Here is an 18,358-nt window from a genome sequence, read left to right as displayed (position 1 = left end):
TATGACGTGGCCTGGCATGAACCACGGCATGGCTGACTCAATTGGGGGTGGGGAGAGGGTGGTTTTCTGGGAAAAAAAAAAAAAAACTGGGAATACCAGGAACTTCAGATCTTAAGCTGTGGGAGCAGAAGAGGAAAGACTGTCTTGAAGAGCAAACTGTGGGTGACCATATTGGGCCTTGGGAAAGGTGAAGATCTGTGGGTAGATGGCAGAGGGTGGATGGCTGGCTGGAGGGAGGGACCAGGGCAGAGAGGCCAGGGGAATGACCACAAAAAGGCTGCACTTCCCTGAGTCACCCCCTTTCCAGAGGTTTAGGGAGTCCAAGTCACTCATCTCCTTGCACTAATCCCCCATTTCCCAGGGGGTAGTGGGCCAATTACAGCAAGAAGATAACCACTGCCATTTCAAGGCAGCCCCAGGGCCAATCGCCACTCCACGACCAGCCTGGGTGATAAGATGTCCCCCTGGGCTGCTGCATTCTCCTGAGGTGGCCCCATGAACTGCCAGGCCTCTCTCTCCCTCTGCTCAGATTTTCTGTTGAAACCACAGGTCTGGGCACCAACCCGGGAGCCCTCCCTGCCAGGGGAGAACCAGTAGTTCAAAGGAACAAGTCATTTTCACAGATGGGAGAGAAGACAAAAAGAGTCTCCTCACCCCAGGCACCACCTGAGCTCAGCTACTCAGGCAATTTTACCTCCTCGTGTTCGGTCCAGCCTCATTTAAACATTTCAGATCTCTGAAGCCCAGAGTGTCCATGAGAGGTTTTCATTTGCCAAGGAATCGATAGTGCAAATTTTGTTCCATAAAAATCTGCCAAGTACAACCCTAAACTTTTCCAAGTAACAGTGTTGTTTCTTTTCCCAGCGCAGTGTCTACCCCGCTGCCAATCCTCTGAGACCCACTCTGCCCATCTTTCTGGACCTGCAGCTCCGGGGGGGGGGGGGGGGTTGTGGAAGAGCAGAGTTGGGCCAGGGTGAGGCAGCCTCAGTTGGGTTCTATAGGAGTTCTTCAGCCCCTCTGAGCCGCAGTATCCTCCTCTGTAACTTGGGGATAATCAGACTTGGGGCTTTCCTTCTTTTCTGAGGCATTGCACAGGGAAAGCTGTGGCATGACTCTATTCCACATCCTCTTCACTAAAAAAGTATTTCTCATTTTTCTTTTTCTTTCTTTCTTTCTTTCTCTTTTTTTTTTTTTTCTTTTGCAGAACTCTGGATTGAACTTAGGGTTTCACACATCCTAGGCAAGCACTCTACCACTGAGCTACATCAGCTCAGTGAGAGGGGCCAGGGGAATCACCACAAAGAGGCTGCACTTCCTTGAGTCACCCCCTTTCCAGAGGTTTAGGGAATCCAAGTCACTCATCTTTCTCCCTCTCTCCCCCCACCTCTTTTTTTTTTTTTTTTTTTTTGGTGAGGTGGGTACCAGGGATTGAACTCAGGGCACTTGGCCACTGAGCCACATCCCCAGCTCCATTTTGTATTTTAATTTGAGACAGGGTCTTACTGAGTTTCTTAGCACCTTGCCACCATTGCCAAGGCTGCTTTGATCCTCCCGTCTCAGCCTCCTGAGCTGCTGGGATTACAGGCATGCACCACTGCGCCAAGTTTTTGTGTGTGTGTGTGGTATTGTGGACGGAACCCAGTGGAGCACTACCACAAAGCTACATCCCCAGTCCTTTTTATTTTTTATTTTGAGATAGGGTCTTGCTAAATTGTTCAGGCTGATCTCAAACTTGTGATCCTTCCACCCCAGTCTCCTGAGTCACTAGGATTACAGGTATGCACCACCATGCCCAGCTTCTTTCTCTCTCTGAAAAGTTCTCTGGTTTTGCTGCTACAGCACCTAGCCAGGCATGGTGGTGCATGCCTGTAATCCCAGTAACTAAGACGCCTGAGGCAGGAGGATCACAAGTTCAAGATCATCCTTAGCAATTTAGGGTAGACCCTGTCTCAAAATAAAAATTAAAGCCGGGCACAGTGTAATCCCAGCAGCTCAGGAGGCTGAAGCAGGAGGATCGTGAGTTCAAAGTCAGCCTCAGCAAAAGCGAAGCGCTAAGCAACTCAGTGAGATCCTGCCTCTAAATAAAATACACAATAAGGTGGGGATGTGGCTCAGTGGCTGAGGGCCCCTGAGTTCAATCCCTGGTACCTCCCAAAAATTAAAAAAGAGCTAGACTGTGGCTCAGTGCAGAGCATTTTCCTAGCATGTGTGAGGCATTGGTTTTGATTCTCAGCACCACATAAAAAAATGAATAAATAAAATAAAGGCATGCTGTCCATCTTCAATTATAAAAAAAAAAAATTTAAAGAGCGGGGTTTGTAGCTCAGTGGTAAAGTGCTTCCCTAGTGTGTAGGCCCTGGATCAATCCCCAGTATCACTAAACAAAGAGCTGGGCACCTGTAGTCCCAGCTAACTGGGGATCTGAGGCAGGAGGATCAGTTGAGCCTACGAGTTTGAGGGCAATCTGGGTAACATAGCAAGACACCATCTCAAAAAGTAAATTAACTAAATTAAATTAAAAACCAAAGGAAAAAAAAGCTCTAGATTATCATGACTTAATTTTTTGGTTACAGAGTCAGTTACCTGACTCTAAATAAAATACCAAATGGAGCTGGGGGCGCTGGGGTCATGGCTCAGCAGCAGAGCATGAGCAAGGCCTAGCATGTGCAAGGCGCTGGGTTTGATCCTCAGCACCACATAAAAATAAATAAATAAAATAAAGGCATTGTGTTCAACTACAACTAAAAAATAAAATATTTTTAAAAAATGGAGCTGGGAATGTGGTCAAGTGTCCCTGAGTTCAATCCCTGTATCCCCCTTCCCCAAAATTAGGTTTTGGCCAAGGATGGTGGTGCACACCTGTAATCCCTGCTACTTGGGAGGCTGAGGCAGAAGGATTGCAAGTTCAAGGTCAGCCTTGGCAATTTAATTGGAACCTGTCTCAAAATAAACAAATAAATAATAGATAAACAGGACTGAGAGGATAGCTCAGTAGTAAGAATGCTCTTGAGTCCAATTCCCAGTACTGCAAATAAATAAATATTAAAAATAGGGTTTGGGGGCTGGGGATGTGGCTAGCGGTAACGCACTTGCCTGGCAAGCGCGGGGTGCTGGGTTCGATCCTCAGCACCACATAAGAATAAAATAAAGATGTTGTGTCCACCGAAAACTGAAAAATAAATATTAAAAAAAATAGAGTTTGGGGGCTGGGGATGTGGCTCAAGCGGTAGCGCGCTCGCCTGGCATGCGTGCGGCCCGGGTTCGATCCTCAGCACCACATACAAACAAAGATGTTGTGTCTGCCAAAAAACTGAAAAATAAATATTAAAAAATTCTCACTCTCTCTTTAAAAAAAATTTAAAAAAAATAGAGTTTGTACTAAGTTTCATGTATTTGAATCTACATTAAAAATCACTCAATCGATGGGACTGGGGTTGTAGCTCAGTGGTAGACCTCTTGCCTTGCATGCAAGAGGCATTGGGTTCGAAACTCAGCACCACCTTAAAATATAAATAAAGATATTGTGTCCATCTAAACTAAAAAAAAATATGTATTAAAAAAAATCACTCAATCAAGCTGGATGTGTGGTGTACACCTGTAATCCCAGCGACTTGGGAGGCTGAGGCAGGAGGATCACAAGTTCAAAAAGCCAGCCTCAGCAAAAGCAAGGTGCTAAGCAACTCGGTGAGACTCTGTCTCTAAATCAAATACAAAATAGGGCTGGGGATGTGGCTCAGTGGTTGAGTGCTCCTGAGTTCAATCTCTAATACCAAAAAAAAAAATCACTCACTCGACATTTGTTAGCCAATCATCTCATAGAGACATGCATTAATGCCACTATGTGCTTCATTGTATTTGGTACAGGATGCTCTTTTAGTTGGGTCCTGGTAGGAAAGAGCATCCTAGCACTGAGTAATTTGGGGAGAATATAAAGAAGGCATGAACATGGGTAGGGAAACCCTAAGAGGTGATGTTGTTACTTCCCACACGCCCAGGCTGAGTGAGGGGAGGAGCCTTCACCAAACTCAGGCACAGAAAGAGCTGCAGAGAGGAGTGCTGGCAGGAGCTGGGTAGCAGAGGTAGCCAGATCCTGCCCACAGCCCGCGCTTTTACCATTTCAACACACACCAGCATGCCTTCCAATCCCCAGAACTGTGTTTCTTTGCCTGAGGGCTTTCTCTAGATGTAGAGCTGGCTCTGCTCACCCACAGAGCAGGCCAAAAGTGCTGGGGAATTAATACCTCTCCAGAAGCACCATTTAGTCAATGACTGATGGAAGTTGGAGTGTAGACACCCCAGCTCCCTCGACCTCTAGGTCAGGTAACTTCAAGGTGCCCATTCTAGACCATATCCCAGAGTTCCCCAGTGCGCCTAGACTCTGGTGGCCTACGGTGGTTAAGCTGCTTGACAAGGCACACTTGATTGGCTGTTTGCCTTCTCTGTTTTACTTCCTCACTCTCCTGGTATTTCCTAGGATCCCTTCCCAAATAAACTATTTGCTTGAATCCTTAAAGCAGACTGCGCTTCTGAGCAAACCTGTGGGTGATCTCACCACTTGTTGAACCCAACTAGAAGCAAGAGGGCATGAGAGCCCATCCACTGTTGAACTTGCACCGGACAGAGCGCGGGGTGGACAGAGGGCGTGAAAGGGCAAGGGGGAAAGCCCTGGCTAGTTCTTCATGGAAATGATCATCCTATAAGGAAAATATAACATAAAAGTAACTGTAAAATGAGGCTTGGTGGCATACCCCTGTAATCCTAGTTATTTGGGCAGCCGAGGCAAGGAAGATCACAAGTTCAAGGTCAGCCTGTACAACTTAGCAAGACTCTGTCTCAAAAATTTTTAAAAATAATAAAATTAAAGGTTTGGTGTATGGCTCAGTAGTAGAGCACTTGCCTGGCTTGCACAGGGAAGGACCTGGGTTTCCTCCCCAGGACCCCCTACCCCCAAAAGGCAGCTGTAATCAAGTGGGTTGAGTATCATGACAGGGAAGTGCACATCTCGCAGGACCCCACTCCTTGTTCAGGTGACAGAGGATGCCCAGAGGAGGCACCTGAAGGAGAGGAATGAACGGGAAGAGACAGCAAAGAGCGTTCTAGCAGATTTGCTCAGGCAAATCCTTAGAGACAAGAGAGAACATCATTCAGTGGAATCAAAAGAAGCTGAGTAGACTTGGAGCTGAGGGTTCAAAGTCAGCAGTGGGGAGAGAGGAAGCCCAAGCACAGGTGGAGCCAAGTGGGAGGACTTCACAGACAGGTTAGGAAGGCTGGGCCATCCCCTGAAGGAAAAGGGAATTTATTGAAGGCAATTAAGCAAGAGTGACAGGACATCATGTGGGACGCCATGATGGTACGCCAATTTTAACGGGTTGATGAATAGAGTAGCACATAGCACTGCAAAATCCAGCCACCATGCAAAGCCTGGATTGAGTGAAGGCAAGAGGAGGCAGGGAGACCTTTGGGATGGTGGGGAGAAGAATAGAGGCTGGGCAGGCAGAGAAGAGAGCCAGCCGAGGGAGCTCCCAGGACTCAGTGATGAGTTGCTGGGGAGGGGTGAGGTGACAGGGGATCATCCCAGGATCCCACATCTTGGGCTGGGGTGGGAGAGAGAATGATGGTTCCAGATACCAAGATGGAGGAAACCAGGAAGAAGCGGTGTGCTTCGGGGCAAGGGTAGGGGCAGGAACACAGTTCCAGGCACGCAGGGTCGCAGGGGCCTGTGAGGGGACTAGTGGTGGCATCTGGGAGTCAGACAGATGGCTTTGTACATCAGAAGCAGCATCTTGACCGGAAATGGGATATGGGGGGGGGAGGGCAGGTATCAGCAAATGGCTGTGGCTGCTGAAACCTCAGAGCAGAGCATAGAGGGCAGAGGGTCCAGGGCACTGCCCAGGGAGGTGCCACATAGAGGGATGGTAAGAGGAAGTGCAGCTGACAAACAGGCTGAGAAAGAGCAGCTGCAGGAGGAGGAGGGAGTCCCAGGAAGCCAGAGGGCCAAGGAGGTAAGGAAGGCTTCAAGTTTACCATCAAGCCAGAGCAGAAACAGTGGAATGAGGGGGGAAAGCCAGAAGTCTTTCCAGATTGTGGGACGGAGGCGGGGCCAAGAAGGCTACCAGGACAAACCTTCCCTGGATGTGGGAGGAGAGCCGAGCCACCTCACACATCCAAAATGAGGGCAGGACAACCTACCCCACCACAGAGGCCGGCCAAGACTCACTGGCGCCAGGCGCCCAGGACAGTGAAATGTCCTGTTGGCACACAACACTCAGCACCCTAGTGACCTTCCAGCGTGAGGGACCACAGGGGACTCCAGAGTCTCCAAATTAGTGGGGCAATCATGGAGGAAGCTCCTCCCCCCAGCTCTGACCAGGGCCCCACCCCATGCTTATGTGTTTTATACTCTGGGCTCTGACACAGGGGATCATTTGAAGGAAACCATTCTGTTGCTGAAAAGCATTTAAAAGACCATCAGTCTAGTCCTATGGCTGGGTGTGGTGGCACATGCCTGTAATCCCAGCAATTTGGGAGACTGAGGCAGGAGGATCGCTAGTTCAAGGCCAGCCTCAGCAACTTAGTAAGGCCCTCAGCAACTCAGTGAGACCCTGTCTCAAACTACAAAATAAAAAGGGCTGGGGATGTGGCTCAGGGGTTAAGTGCCCCTGGTGCTAAAAAAGAAAAATAAAATTTCTAGTCGTATTACAGATGGGTAAACTGAGGCCCAGAGAGAAGACGATATATACAGGGTCCTAGTGAGTGAGCCACAGGGATGAAACTGAACCCAAAGCCCTGAGACTCCAGCTTTGGGGTGTTTTTTCCACAAGCCCCAGAAAGGAAAGGACCACGATAAGGCCAAAGCTAGGATTGCCACAGGGCTGTGGTCAGAGGCAGAGCAGCCCCAGGGAGGGAGACAGACGGTAAAATAAACACGCAGCGTGTCGCATGCAGCACATGCCAATGAGAGGTGGTGGGCGAGCAGGCTGCCTGCAGAGCAAGAACACAGCGGCCTTCCTCCAGCGTCCCAGAGTCCGTCCTGCCAGGGCGGCCATACACTAGCCACTGAGTGACCTCCCTGGGCCCTGTCTCCTTCACACTGGCCAGCCTCAGCCCCCAGCCCAACTCACCACATGCGCCTTCCTTGCCTCAGCCTGCAGACAAGCCCATGAATAGAACATTAAAGGCAAAACCTTCTAAAAGTAAAAGCAGCTCCCTGGTAGGAGTCGCCCCACTAAATGTCAAATGCAGAGCAAGGCTTCCTGCCCTGTGTGTTCCTCACTAATGGAGCCACCTAAGCCTCCATATCCCATCATCCAATCACCCTATAAATAAATCATTCTACAAAGAATGCCAATTTCCCCCCTAGGGCCTCATAAGCCTCTCTGCATACATATATGTGAAGCCCTCCTTCACTATAAGTTGGCTCAAGGAGAGAGAGAGAGAGAGAGAGAGAGAGAGAGAGAGAGAGAGAGAGAGAACAAATTGCCTGGACAATTTGGGAAGCAGAAACCAACTTTCCCACCAGGTCAATGGGCTGAGAGTTGAGAGCCCAGCTTTTCTCCTTAGTCAGGGGACTTCTGCTCAATTTCCTACAGACTGATGCGATTATCACCACAATGCCACTACCCTATGGAATCAACCCAGAAATCTGCCAAGAGGCCCCATTTCTGGGGCCTGTGGTGGTCTGTCCGCTGGCAGACGTGTGACGAGTCGTGCCCATCCACCCCCTGAGAGGACGAGCCACACGCCCACTCAGCAAGTTTTGTTACTGACATGTGGCGCACACAGAGCTGGCCTGCCCACTCCTGCCCCCCCCCCACTGAGTGGATCACCAGCCCACCACAGCATCAAGTCATGCTAGGGGACTGAAGGCGTGGGTGCCCACATCTGCTCCGGGGCACGGGAGTGCACTGCTCTGCATCAGCGGACCTCTGGTGTGCGCACCCTGGAAACCTGATGCATGCTCCCCAGGTGTGTTTCTACACACACACACACACACACACACACACCCCGTATTGTGCCAACCCCTTACTGTACCAGCACCGGAGGCCTCCAGAGTGACTCTTGTGAATCAGATAACAGGGACTGTTTGCAGTTCTGTCTCCAAACTTCACTGACTGATGAGACAGTAATCATAGGCTCAAAGCACCTGCCGTATCGTATCTGCTAAATCAGACACCCTCCTCACTACTGTAGAGGAGAGTGCCTCCATTCCAAAGTGGATTCTGCTCTTCCACTCCTCAAGATCACCTAAACTTTCTGCCTGCCTTTATCTTCTTTCTTTTCCTTTCTTTTTTTAGCGGTACTGGGGAATGAACCTGGGATGCTCTACCACTGAGCTACACTCTTAGACATTTTTGTTTTAATTTTGAGACAGGGTCTTGGTAAGTTGCTGAGGGTCTTGCTAAATTGCCCAGGCTGGCCTTGAACTTGTGAGTCTCCTGCCTTAGACTCCCAAGATGCTGGGATTAGAGACCTAATGCCACTGCATCCAACTTTCTTTCTTTTCCAAGAAAACTGCAAGAAGAATTGGTCTCTGAGACTCCGTCATGGCTGGAAAGGAACAGAAGAAGCCCTAAGTCATAGGACAGCTCTAAGTCCTCTAGGTGCCATCCTGGCTGGCAGGCTTAGGCTGGACAGGTGGAGGGGTCTTCCACCAGGGCCAGTGTGTTCTGGGGCTGTTGGTCACCATATCATCAACAACCAGTCTGGCTGGGTTGTTCAGTCTACCAGGTCAGCCTGGAAGAAAAGCCAAGGAGAGCAACCTATGGGGAGGGCAGAGAACCCAAGCAGGGCTCAGGCTGCAAATCAGCCATGGCCTTGGGCCTTTCTCCGGGCTATGAAAACAGGTAGGAAGCCATCCCATCTCTGTCTGCAAATGAGAAAACCAGTGCAGGAGACAGAGGTGAGGAGTGTAACTGTCCAGACAAAGGTGGACAGAGCAGTCCAAGAGGATGGCATGAGACAGTGGCTTGGGGCCTTGAGTGCCAGTCATAAAGCCTCCTGGAAGAATACAGGAAGGGAGTGCAGGGGAACTACCAGAACACAAATGATTCAGCAGCACCCAGCACCCCACAAAACAAATGTCACAGAAATCAAGACAGATGGGCACATGAGACAGTGGAGCTTAGGGGTTGAGAGAGCAAAGATAACATGGGCTTGGGATTGCAACTTGACTCAGCAGTGTGCCGGCTGGGTAACCTAGGGACCAAGATTGCATCTGCCTGTGCCTCAGTTTCTTCAGCTTTAAAGTGGAAATAAGCACAGATGGATCCCACAGGATGGGTGTGAAGAAGGCATAAGATAAGGCTTGGTCCGTAGTAAGTGCTCAGTAAACACAGGCAGCCATCATCCGTATGTGTACAAGGATTGACATAAGTGGATCCAAGGTAGTTGAGAAGAGCGGTTCATTCCCTGTTGCCTGTTTTCAGCTGGTATCATAGCTCCTCCCAGAAGGCTCCCCTAGGCATGCTCAGTGAGAGCCAAGGTAGCTTCACCTTGCTTTAGTGATGGACACTAAGACAGTTATACCTTTTCACCTGAATTCATCAACATCAAAGAAGGTCCCTGCACCTGGAACCCTTAGCTTTGGAGTCAGTAGCTCCCTGGGTCTTCCCCCAGGCCCTGGGGAAGCCCTCACACAGGGGTCTCTGCCTTGCCCCTCTCTCTCTGACTCACTTCTACCCAGGGTGGCCTGGCCATCACACCCCAAGGAAAGGGCTGCTTCCGGCACTCAGTGCGGAGGTCCTGCCTTCTGCCATCCCTAGAGGCTCTGTTCCCGTTTTGCCAGCTATTTTGCTTCTTTGGCCATCTGTTCCCTCCCTGTCATCTCCTCTTTGCTTTAACCTTAACCACTACTTCGCTGCAGATGGTACCAAACAGATCTGTTCTTGACATCCTTCAAGACGCCGGCCCCTCCTTCTCTTCACATCAGAGCCAACTGCTCTGTCCTTCCCAGGCCCCGATCCCAAACACAGCCAGAGCTTGCTGTAGGATTCACCCCACAAGCCTCCCCTTCCCGGGGACTGCTGTCAACTCGGCCCCAGGGTGAAGGGACAAACACCTATCCCTTCCCCTGCCTTCTCCTTTTCCTAACGAGACTTCCTTGTTTCAAATTTGGTCAAGCATCTCTCCTGGCATCAAGTCTGCCCTGGATCTCTACCTGGTCTATAAATGGTGGCATTTCACCCTCCACAGGGCTGGCAGGCAGAAGCAAAGACCAGAAGCTCTGGGGCTCATTCCTGCAGTGGAGGAACCAGTGCACATGCTGGGAGTTTGAGTTCTAGACCGTGTCCCTGTAGAAAATGTACCTGAAGATTCTGCAGTAAGGAACTGTCCCCATATTGGCATAACAGGAACTGAACCAAAGCACATTTTCTTGTCGTCTGAGCTCACTGGGGGAACATTGCATCGCCTTGCTTCTATTCTGGCTGCTGCTGAGAACACGCATGCATGGGCTTTACTTAGCAACTTCCTTTGCCTCTCCTCTCTGCTGGGGGTGTCCTAGTACTCCCCTAAAATTCTTCCTCTTGACTTCTCTTTCCTGGTGTAAGGACCAGAAGCTTTGAGGAGAGACGTAGCCCATTAGAAGCTACTCTTGGAGGAAGCATTTTGGTGAGATTGGTTCCACCAGGCTACATTCCTTGATGAGGACAGAAGTAGGCTGGAAAGACTGAAATTCCACCTTTGCACCTGGAATTGGGCTAAGCAGCCTCCTGTCTCAGTCCTCTCTTGAGAAAGGCTCTTGAATTTCCCCTCTACACCTCTTTGATAGCAGAAGAAAGTATCTTGACCATCCAAGAAACATTCTTTTCTCCATTGAGGCTAAGAAGGGCTCCATTATCAACAGCTCTGAGTCTTGGTTGCCCTCAAAGAGGCAGAGGTGGAACCTGCTCACACCTGGCCACAAGGAGACTCTCCAATCACCCAGGGAATCTCTGAACTCAAATTCACCAGTCGCCTGACAAAACCATGATCCCTACCTCCCTTTGCCTTCCCTTCTTCCCACAAAGGAGAAGCCCGATGCAGCCACCAGGCCAGCCCGTCTGGCTATGGAAACCAAGAGAACAAAATGCATCTTACTGGGTTGCAGGCCTTAATCTGGCTCTTGCTGAATTATTCAGGGATGGCATTAACTTATAAATGAGTGTGTTTGACTGATTTTGTGGTTGATGTACAGATAAATTCTAATGAAAGACAGCTACAAGATTTTAAATTATTAATTAGACTGCCACTTAACAAAGCCTATTTGGCACTCTATTTCCTTGCTTAACAGGACAAAAACTTTAAGGAAAGATTCTGTGTTAGCCCAGAGGCTGTTGATTTGCATTCTGTTTTTATAGCTCTAAAAATGAAAACCATAGATCCTGACCTTAAGCAGGCCACTTCTGGCAAAGCAAACCCCCCTAGCAAGCCGCCCTTCTTTCCTGGATATTACTGGATGGCTCAGGGCCTTGCTTACCCTGCCTGCCTGTCATCTCTTGATCAGAGATTTGCTTTTTATGCCCCTGGTTCTGCAAGGGTAGGCCAGGAGACGGAAAAGCAGTCAGAGCAGCTGCCGAAGCCTTTAGTCCTACCACAGAGGTGGGACTATGGCCAGTAGAGTCTGCTCATTGACAGATGTAAAGTAGTACCCCAAAACCTCCCAAAATCGTCTTCCAGGGGACAGCTTTAATAGGAGAGATGACTCTCATGATCCAAAGCTTACTCCTGTTTTCTTCTTCCTCTGGGCCTTCAAACTACTGAGCCTCCTAATTCCACACAGCACTCCGTTATAAAACAGGATCCCTATCCTTGGCAGAAAGGTAAGAGAGAAAAAAAGAATACAGGGAGAGCTATTCTTTCTTCATCCTTCAAACCCTTTTCAAAACCATAATTAAGCTATTAAACTCACTCAGGTCCAGGACCTCATACAGGCTTTGCATCTGACAGAAAATAACCTTCTCAATCCATCCTATAACATTATTGCTTGGAGCCTTTGGGAACAATTCTAGAAGCAGACACTTCAATGGTCACCTCCCTTGGCATTAGCCTGAGGCATACTTTTAGCTTTAGGTACATACCTAGAATCCACATAGAGAATCTGAGTGTCCTGTATATATACACGTGTGCCAGAGAGACCATAAGGGATTGGGATCAGGGGCCAAGAGAGAAAGCTACCCAAGAAAGGACCAGAGCAAGAATCATTTGCCCACACACAATGCCCCAGAAGCAGACTCTAGGCCACCCAAGCCAAGGCAAGCCCTGAAAAGGACTTCCTTGCCCTTCTTCCCTCTGGTCAATCCAGGTACAAACCTCTTTGTTGGTGGAACCTCTCCCGCCAACCAGGCAGTGCAGGAAGGGAAAAACAGCTCCAGTGGCAAACACACGTGACTGTCAAGTCTCCAGTGGCTACCTCTGGAGCAGGGTAAGGAGCATCCCCTCAGGGAGCAGCCCCCAGAATGCACCCTGGCTAGCAAGAAGAGGAGAGAAATCTCCTAGAGGATGCTAGAGCCTCCTGGGCACCTAAAACATATAAATAAAGTGTGTGGGCTGCTTTGTGGCTCATTTTTAATTGTAAACTGCCAAAAGACAAAAGACCAAAAGGGAAATGAGATGTCAGTTCTTCTCTATTATCTCCAACACAGACCTACAGCCCAGGCATGGTGGCCTTTCAAAATTGCCTGGGAAACCCTCACAAGGAAGGCAAGTTCGTCTGCTCCAGGCCCAAGCTTCACAGACCAGGGCTTGTGCTCAGCTCTGTAAAAAGTGCCTTCTCTGTGTGGAGACACTCTGTCAGCACGGTCTGCTTGCTGAAAAGACTTTTTGTGCCTTTGTGCAGGGAAAAGGAACTGGGGTGTATCAGTGAAGTGGTTTCTCCAGCCAGCAGCAGACTTTTTTCCCACACCACAGCAAAAGACACTCAGTGTTTCCCTGGCACTGTACCGACCCACGTGGAGGGCACAAGTCACACTCAAGTTTGTGACTATTCCTACACCATGGGGCAATCAATCTCCACGATTGGGCAAGAAGGGACCACCGCTCAGCCTTTCCTGCCCCCACTGAAGGCGTGGTTCCTTTACCCACCTGCCTGGCCAGTTTATCTGGGTCTTTTCTATCACCTTACATCCGCTTCTATTCCCTATCTCAGGGCTCTGCTTCCCCCAACCTCCGCCACCTCCCCCTGCTAGTTTTCTCCTTCCCCATCCTGCTGTGAGGTCAGAATCCTGTGCTTACGACACCTCGGTCTGTTGCCATGGAAACAGGGGCGGATTAAGGCTGGAGCGCAGAGCGCAGGGATCAGGCCCCTCCGCTACCTGAGCTCCCTCCTCAGCCGGCTCCCGCAGGGCCGGGGCAGCCAGCCGCAGGCGCCGAGTCTCGGCAGCCGCCTGGCCGAGGCCAAGAACTAGGGGAGTCCCAGCGGGGCACCACAGCCGGCTACTATCTGGAGGGGAGAGAGGCCGAGGCTGGAGCGGCGGGTGGCGGGGCCGGTGGGCTCACGGCGTGGTCACCTGCCCTTTCTGGGCCCGAGGGACTGTACCCCGCGCTGCAACCACGTGGGGGCGCGGCGGGACTTCCCCGGCGCCCGCGCCAACTTTGCAGCGGTCGGTACCCGACTGGGTTGCTGAGGAGTCCGGGTGAACTGGTCGTGGAGCCAGGTCTCTTTAAGTTGAGCCTGGCACTGGCCACACACACAACGGGCACGGCTTTCGCCTTCGCGTCCCTCCTCTCCAGGCATAAAGAAAGTTTGAGGATCAGGACTTCAGGCGTTTGCCATACCTCACCCTCAGCTGCTGGGTGCCCATAGTCCGTCTCTGGGGATAAAACAGGACTACTGTGAAAGTGTCCGTGTTTGGGGCCCCGCCTGGGGAGCAAGGGCGCGCGATGAGCGCCGGGGCCGCGCGGTGACAGACCGCTAGCTGCGCTGGAGCGCGGATTGGACCTAGCCCTGCCGAAGCATCGGAAGCAGAGTTGGGTACCAGCGCAGGAACGGAGCCTGCAAGTGCAAAACTTTATAATGGCAAATCAAAGGTCCCAGGAGGCTAGCTCCCTTTTACCACGGGCCTCTCGCTCCAGTCTCGGACCTATCCTTTAAACCAGATCCTTAGGCCCGGCCACTTGATCCATGGAGCAAAGCCCGTGTATCGCACCGATAGGAGCTAAGCTGCAACAGCAGCCCCTAGGTAGGTGCGTCCGACAAAGCCCGCCAGCTCGCTGGGGACTGCCTCCGGAAGCGGAGCCCCGGCGCCGGACAGCTCCTGGGCTCGTGGCTGTGCCCCGTGCACACCCAACTCCAACTTGCCCCTGAGGCTCCAACTCACCTTTGCGAAGCATGTTGGCCGCGGGGCCGCCGCTCAGAGGTCGGCCTAGGAGCGCTCCCTCCTGGGGTCCAGATTCAAATCCCTGGGCGCCAGCTGCAGCTAATCCGAGCGCATCGAGGCGGGGGCAAACCCGGGATCCGCTTGTGCCCGGCGGCCCGGCCCCGCAGGGGCATGGTGAGTCCAAGCCCCGCGCCGAGGGCACCGGCGCCTGGCAGCAACCGCGGCACTGCTTGGCAGCCCAGTACGCTCGCTCAGCCCCGGGGCGAGCAGCTTGCTCCGCGGAGCCGGCGGCCTGCTTCTGCCGCCCAGAGCACTTTGCAGGCGGTTTTGATGGGGGACGCCGCCCCGCGGCGGGTCAGCCGCGGCCCCTTCCTCTCCGCCCCCTCGGGCAGCAGCAGCGGCGGCTGCTGCAAAAGGGCGCTCGCAAGCACAGTCGAGCTCGATGGAAAGCGCCCGGCGCGCGTTTGCAGGACCGAGCGATCCGCGGAGCGGGGCGCCTCCCTTCCTCACCACCACCCCCCGGCTTCCCCCACCTCCTCCTCCCTCCCTCTCTCGCTCCCTCCCTCGCTCTCTAGCTCCCTCCCTCTTGCTCCGCTTCGTTCCCCGCCCCCGCTCACGGAGCGCCTCCCATACAAAATTTATGAAAGTGCTCTCAGCTCGCGGTGCCGAGCGCCGTCCTATTCCCAGGGCAGCGACGCTCAGCCGTGCGGCGCCGCCTCCCAAGGTGTTTTCGCGGCGTCCGCCCCGGGAGACGATCCTCTGCCCGCGTCCGTCCAAGTACCTGACCCAGCCTCAGGGCCAGTTGTCGAGCCACTCGTACGCCCCTCCCCAGCCCCGCAGTCTTCTCTGAGCCGGGCTGCAGCCCAACCCAGCCCAGCCCCCGCCCGCTCGCCCTTCCGGGCTGGAGGTCATCTGGAGAAGCGACTGAAAACGTGCGCCCTGACTACGGGCTGGGGACCCAAGGACCGCCACCCAAAGTCCAAATCACAAGTCCGCACTCCTGCCCCATCTTCTCCCGGGCTAGCTCCCTTTCTTCGTCCGAGGTTCGACGGCTCTTCCCAGCCCACTGAAGCTCGGGCGAACCCAAGACATCCCTCATCCCGCGTCCCAGGACACTAGTCTTTTGGGGGAGAGGTGCTGGGTAGCAAGCATTCGGGGAGGTCCAGTTGCAAACTCCGTAGGATGGGACCGGTGCGGGGTTCGGGTGGGCTATATCCGCCCGGGGTAGGGGGCGGTTCTGATCTCAGTCCACACCGACCCCGCCCTGGGATTCTCAGAAAATGGAGGAGGTACCGCTGAGGCACCCTGCGGGACCCGATTGAACTGAGTGTAGGGAAGGTTCAAGCCCGCTAGATCCTGGATGGAGGCCGGCACCCCCTACTGGCCTAGAATAAGAGTGGGCCAGGTCACTCATTCAAGACACATTTATTGAAGGTGTGGGAAATTCAGCCAATGAAAAAGTCAAGATCCCTGTCCTCTTCATTTACGTTTTATAATACGACCAAATGAGGAAAGTCTGGATGATATGATGGTGTTTGGAAGAAAAACAAGCAGGGTAGTGAGCTTGACTACAAGTCAGGGAAAGCTGCTTTGAGCAAGTGACATCTAAGCAGAGATCTAATGTAAGAGTTCTTGGAGGAGAATGTGACAAGATAGGAAGGTAAACAAGAAAGCCATTATTCATGTGCTTATATACGAATTCAATGACACTGAGGCTCCAGGTTTGAGCTAAGGGCAGAGGTCTGGATTTGCAAAAGGTATGTCATAGTGGAAGAAGAAAGACCTATAAGCCATCTTAGAATGTGACAGAAGTTACAACATGCCAGCTCTGTAAAAGGGTAAAGGATGGGCTGGGGATGTGGCTCAAGCGGTAGCGTGCTCGCCTGGCATGCGTGCGCCCCGGGTTCGATCCTCAGCACCACATACAAAGATGTTGTGTCCACCGAGAACTAAAAAATAAATATTAAAAATTCTCTATCTCTCTCTCTCTCACTCTCTCTCTTTAAAAAAAAAAAAAAAAAGGTAAAGGATAACCAGGGAACATGGACAGCAGAGGTTACCCTTGAGGGCTGAGTTCATTAGGCCAAGGGGAAAGAGCATTCCGGGAAGGGGAGAATTTCTGTGCAAATGCTTGAAACTGAGAAAGGATCATGTTCAGAAGATAGTTCAGCTTTGTCCCTCTTGGGTAGGAACAGAAGATAAGGCAGGCATTCCTTTTCTTCCCTCCACCAGCTGTAAGCCTATAACTAACTACACACACTACCTGAGCATTGTTTGACAGGGACCAGCATTAACTCTAGGATACTGAGAGCTGCAGAGGTCCTCCATGAAACTAAGGCCCAGAGAGGTTGAACGTCTTGCTCACTGTTACAATGCATATCAATAAAGTGTGGACCTGAATCTGGTATGCTAATTCTTCTTCCACCTCCCCAAGCTGCCTCCTCGTGACCCTCTGCCCCACAAACTCCAACATCTCAGGCAAAGTTGGGTGGCTTGTGAGAAACAGTTATTTCAGGCCTCAGGATTGGGTGCTGCTTTGGAGACCAGCCAGAGGCTGGGGGTGGCTGTAGGCAGGTGTTGTGGTATAATGTAGGGGGTGCGTTGTGCCTGCCTTCTTGTCACGCAGTAATTACTCAGATTGCTGAGTAACTTGGGAAGGGAGACCCCCGCGGACAGATGGGAGGTATCCTCAGCCCAAGTTGAATGGCAGCCCCCAATGTCCTGCACTACAGGGTCTGAGGGAGTACTCTCACATCTGTTTTTAGTGTCCAGTTCTAAGTATTGCCTGGTTTTCTAATGGTAGCCTGGGTCTCCCCATCAGGCTGGGCCTTGGTGTCCTGAGCAGTGAGGTATAGGGCTCCTGGAATTCAGATCCTGCACCCTGAGGGTCCAGGGAAGCCGGGGGAGATGGGAAGTTGATGCTGGACTCTTATTAAAGTAAGAGGGGTATTCCTGGGACCCATGCTGGTCACATTCTGGGCCAAGTTGTATTTATCCTAAGAATGCCAGTGGCCTGAGGGGCAGAGAACTGACCCTTCTGATCTCTCCTTAGCTGCTCACTCCCAGTCTGCCTAGCGATCCCTCCACCCCGGGCAGTTTCTCAGGTTGGGCCTGTCCCTGGCTGTTTGTTTTCCCTTCTCCCTGCACCTTAATTAGGGGTTTCCTAGCAGGGAGGGCCTCCAGGGGAGCCTGAGGCCCCAGAGCTGCCTTAAAGGGCCAGTTGTGCTTGTAGCTCTATACTGCCAGGAGGAAATGTGCCAAGGGGCTTGGAGGCCAAATAGTTCTGGGGCAACCACTGTCCAGGAGGCAGACTTTGCTGAGGTCCAGTCCTTAATCCACTTTGCTCTTCCAAAGGTCCACTCTGTCTCATTGGTTGCTGTGCCTTCTCTTTGGGGTCCCAGGATCTTTGGCCACTGATCAGAAGAAAGGCTAGCTAAGCCTGAGGGGCAGCATACACAGGGGGAAAGGGGCAAGGATCCAGAAAGTTTAAGCGAGTTTAAGGAGTCCTCAGGATGCTCCAGGAAACGCTCCAGGTCTTTCTCAGTGCAGCAGCTTCTTCTGTGTGAACCTCCCATATGGTGACCTCTTGAGGTGATAAGGGCACCAGGGATGCTCCCGAAATACACATTCAAGGTTCTCAACTTGGAGCTGGGCTGGCAGCCTGAATTAGTTCCCTTCTGGGGTCCTTTAAGGAAGGGAATGCGGCGTCTGGCAGACCACTCCTTGCCAGGTGGGGAGTAAGAGGAGCCATAGGGAGACCCAATAGGTGTCCCCCTTTGTAAAACTCTGCCTGAAGAACTCACGCAGGCACATAGGGGAGCACTGGTTTGGGCGCGCCAGCTTTGAGCCAGGCCAGGAAGGGGAGTGGGGGACAAGGTCGCAGGGAGAGGGCAACTGCGGTGGTCTGGGATCACTTGGACACTTTGAGTCCTGACCTTCCGAATCCGAGACGGGACCCACTATAACCCCGCCTCTATCTCCTCCTTCGTGGTCTCCGCCCAGAGGGAATCCCCGCCCCGCGTTCGCCGGTCGGCGATCGTTCGCAATGCCTGCTCCCTCCGTGT

The 18,358-nt window shown here is 52.0% G+C and overlaps 1 protein-coding gene across 1 annotated transcript in view; it reads right to left on the bottom strand.

Annotated features, from left to right (window-relative positions):
* The window catches only part of RTN4RL1 (reticulon 4 receptor like 1), a 76,072-nt gene extending 61,264 nt beyond the window's left edge, over positions 1-14,808 (bottom strand). Inside the window, exon 1 of the mRNA XM_081271801.1 lies at positions 14,295-14,808. Coding sequence (XP_081127927.1) covers positions 14,295-14,307 — 13 coding nt within the window. The 5' untranslated portion in view covers positions 14,308-14,808. The remainder of the gene's footprint in view (positions 1-14,294) is intronic.
* Between the last annotated feature and the right edge of the window lie 3,550 nt (positions 14,809-18,358).

The sequence above is a fragment of the Spermophilus citellus genome (genome assembly GCF_964194105.1).
Source record: "Spermophilus citellus genome assembly, chromosome: 17".
In the NCBI taxonomy this organism is placed as follows: domain Eukaryota; kingdom Metazoa; phylum Chordata; class Mammalia; order Rodentia; family Sciuridae; genus Spermophilus; species Spermophilus citellus.
Note: the sequence above shows the minus strand (reverse complement) of the source record. Positions and strands in the feature narration are given on the sequence as shown.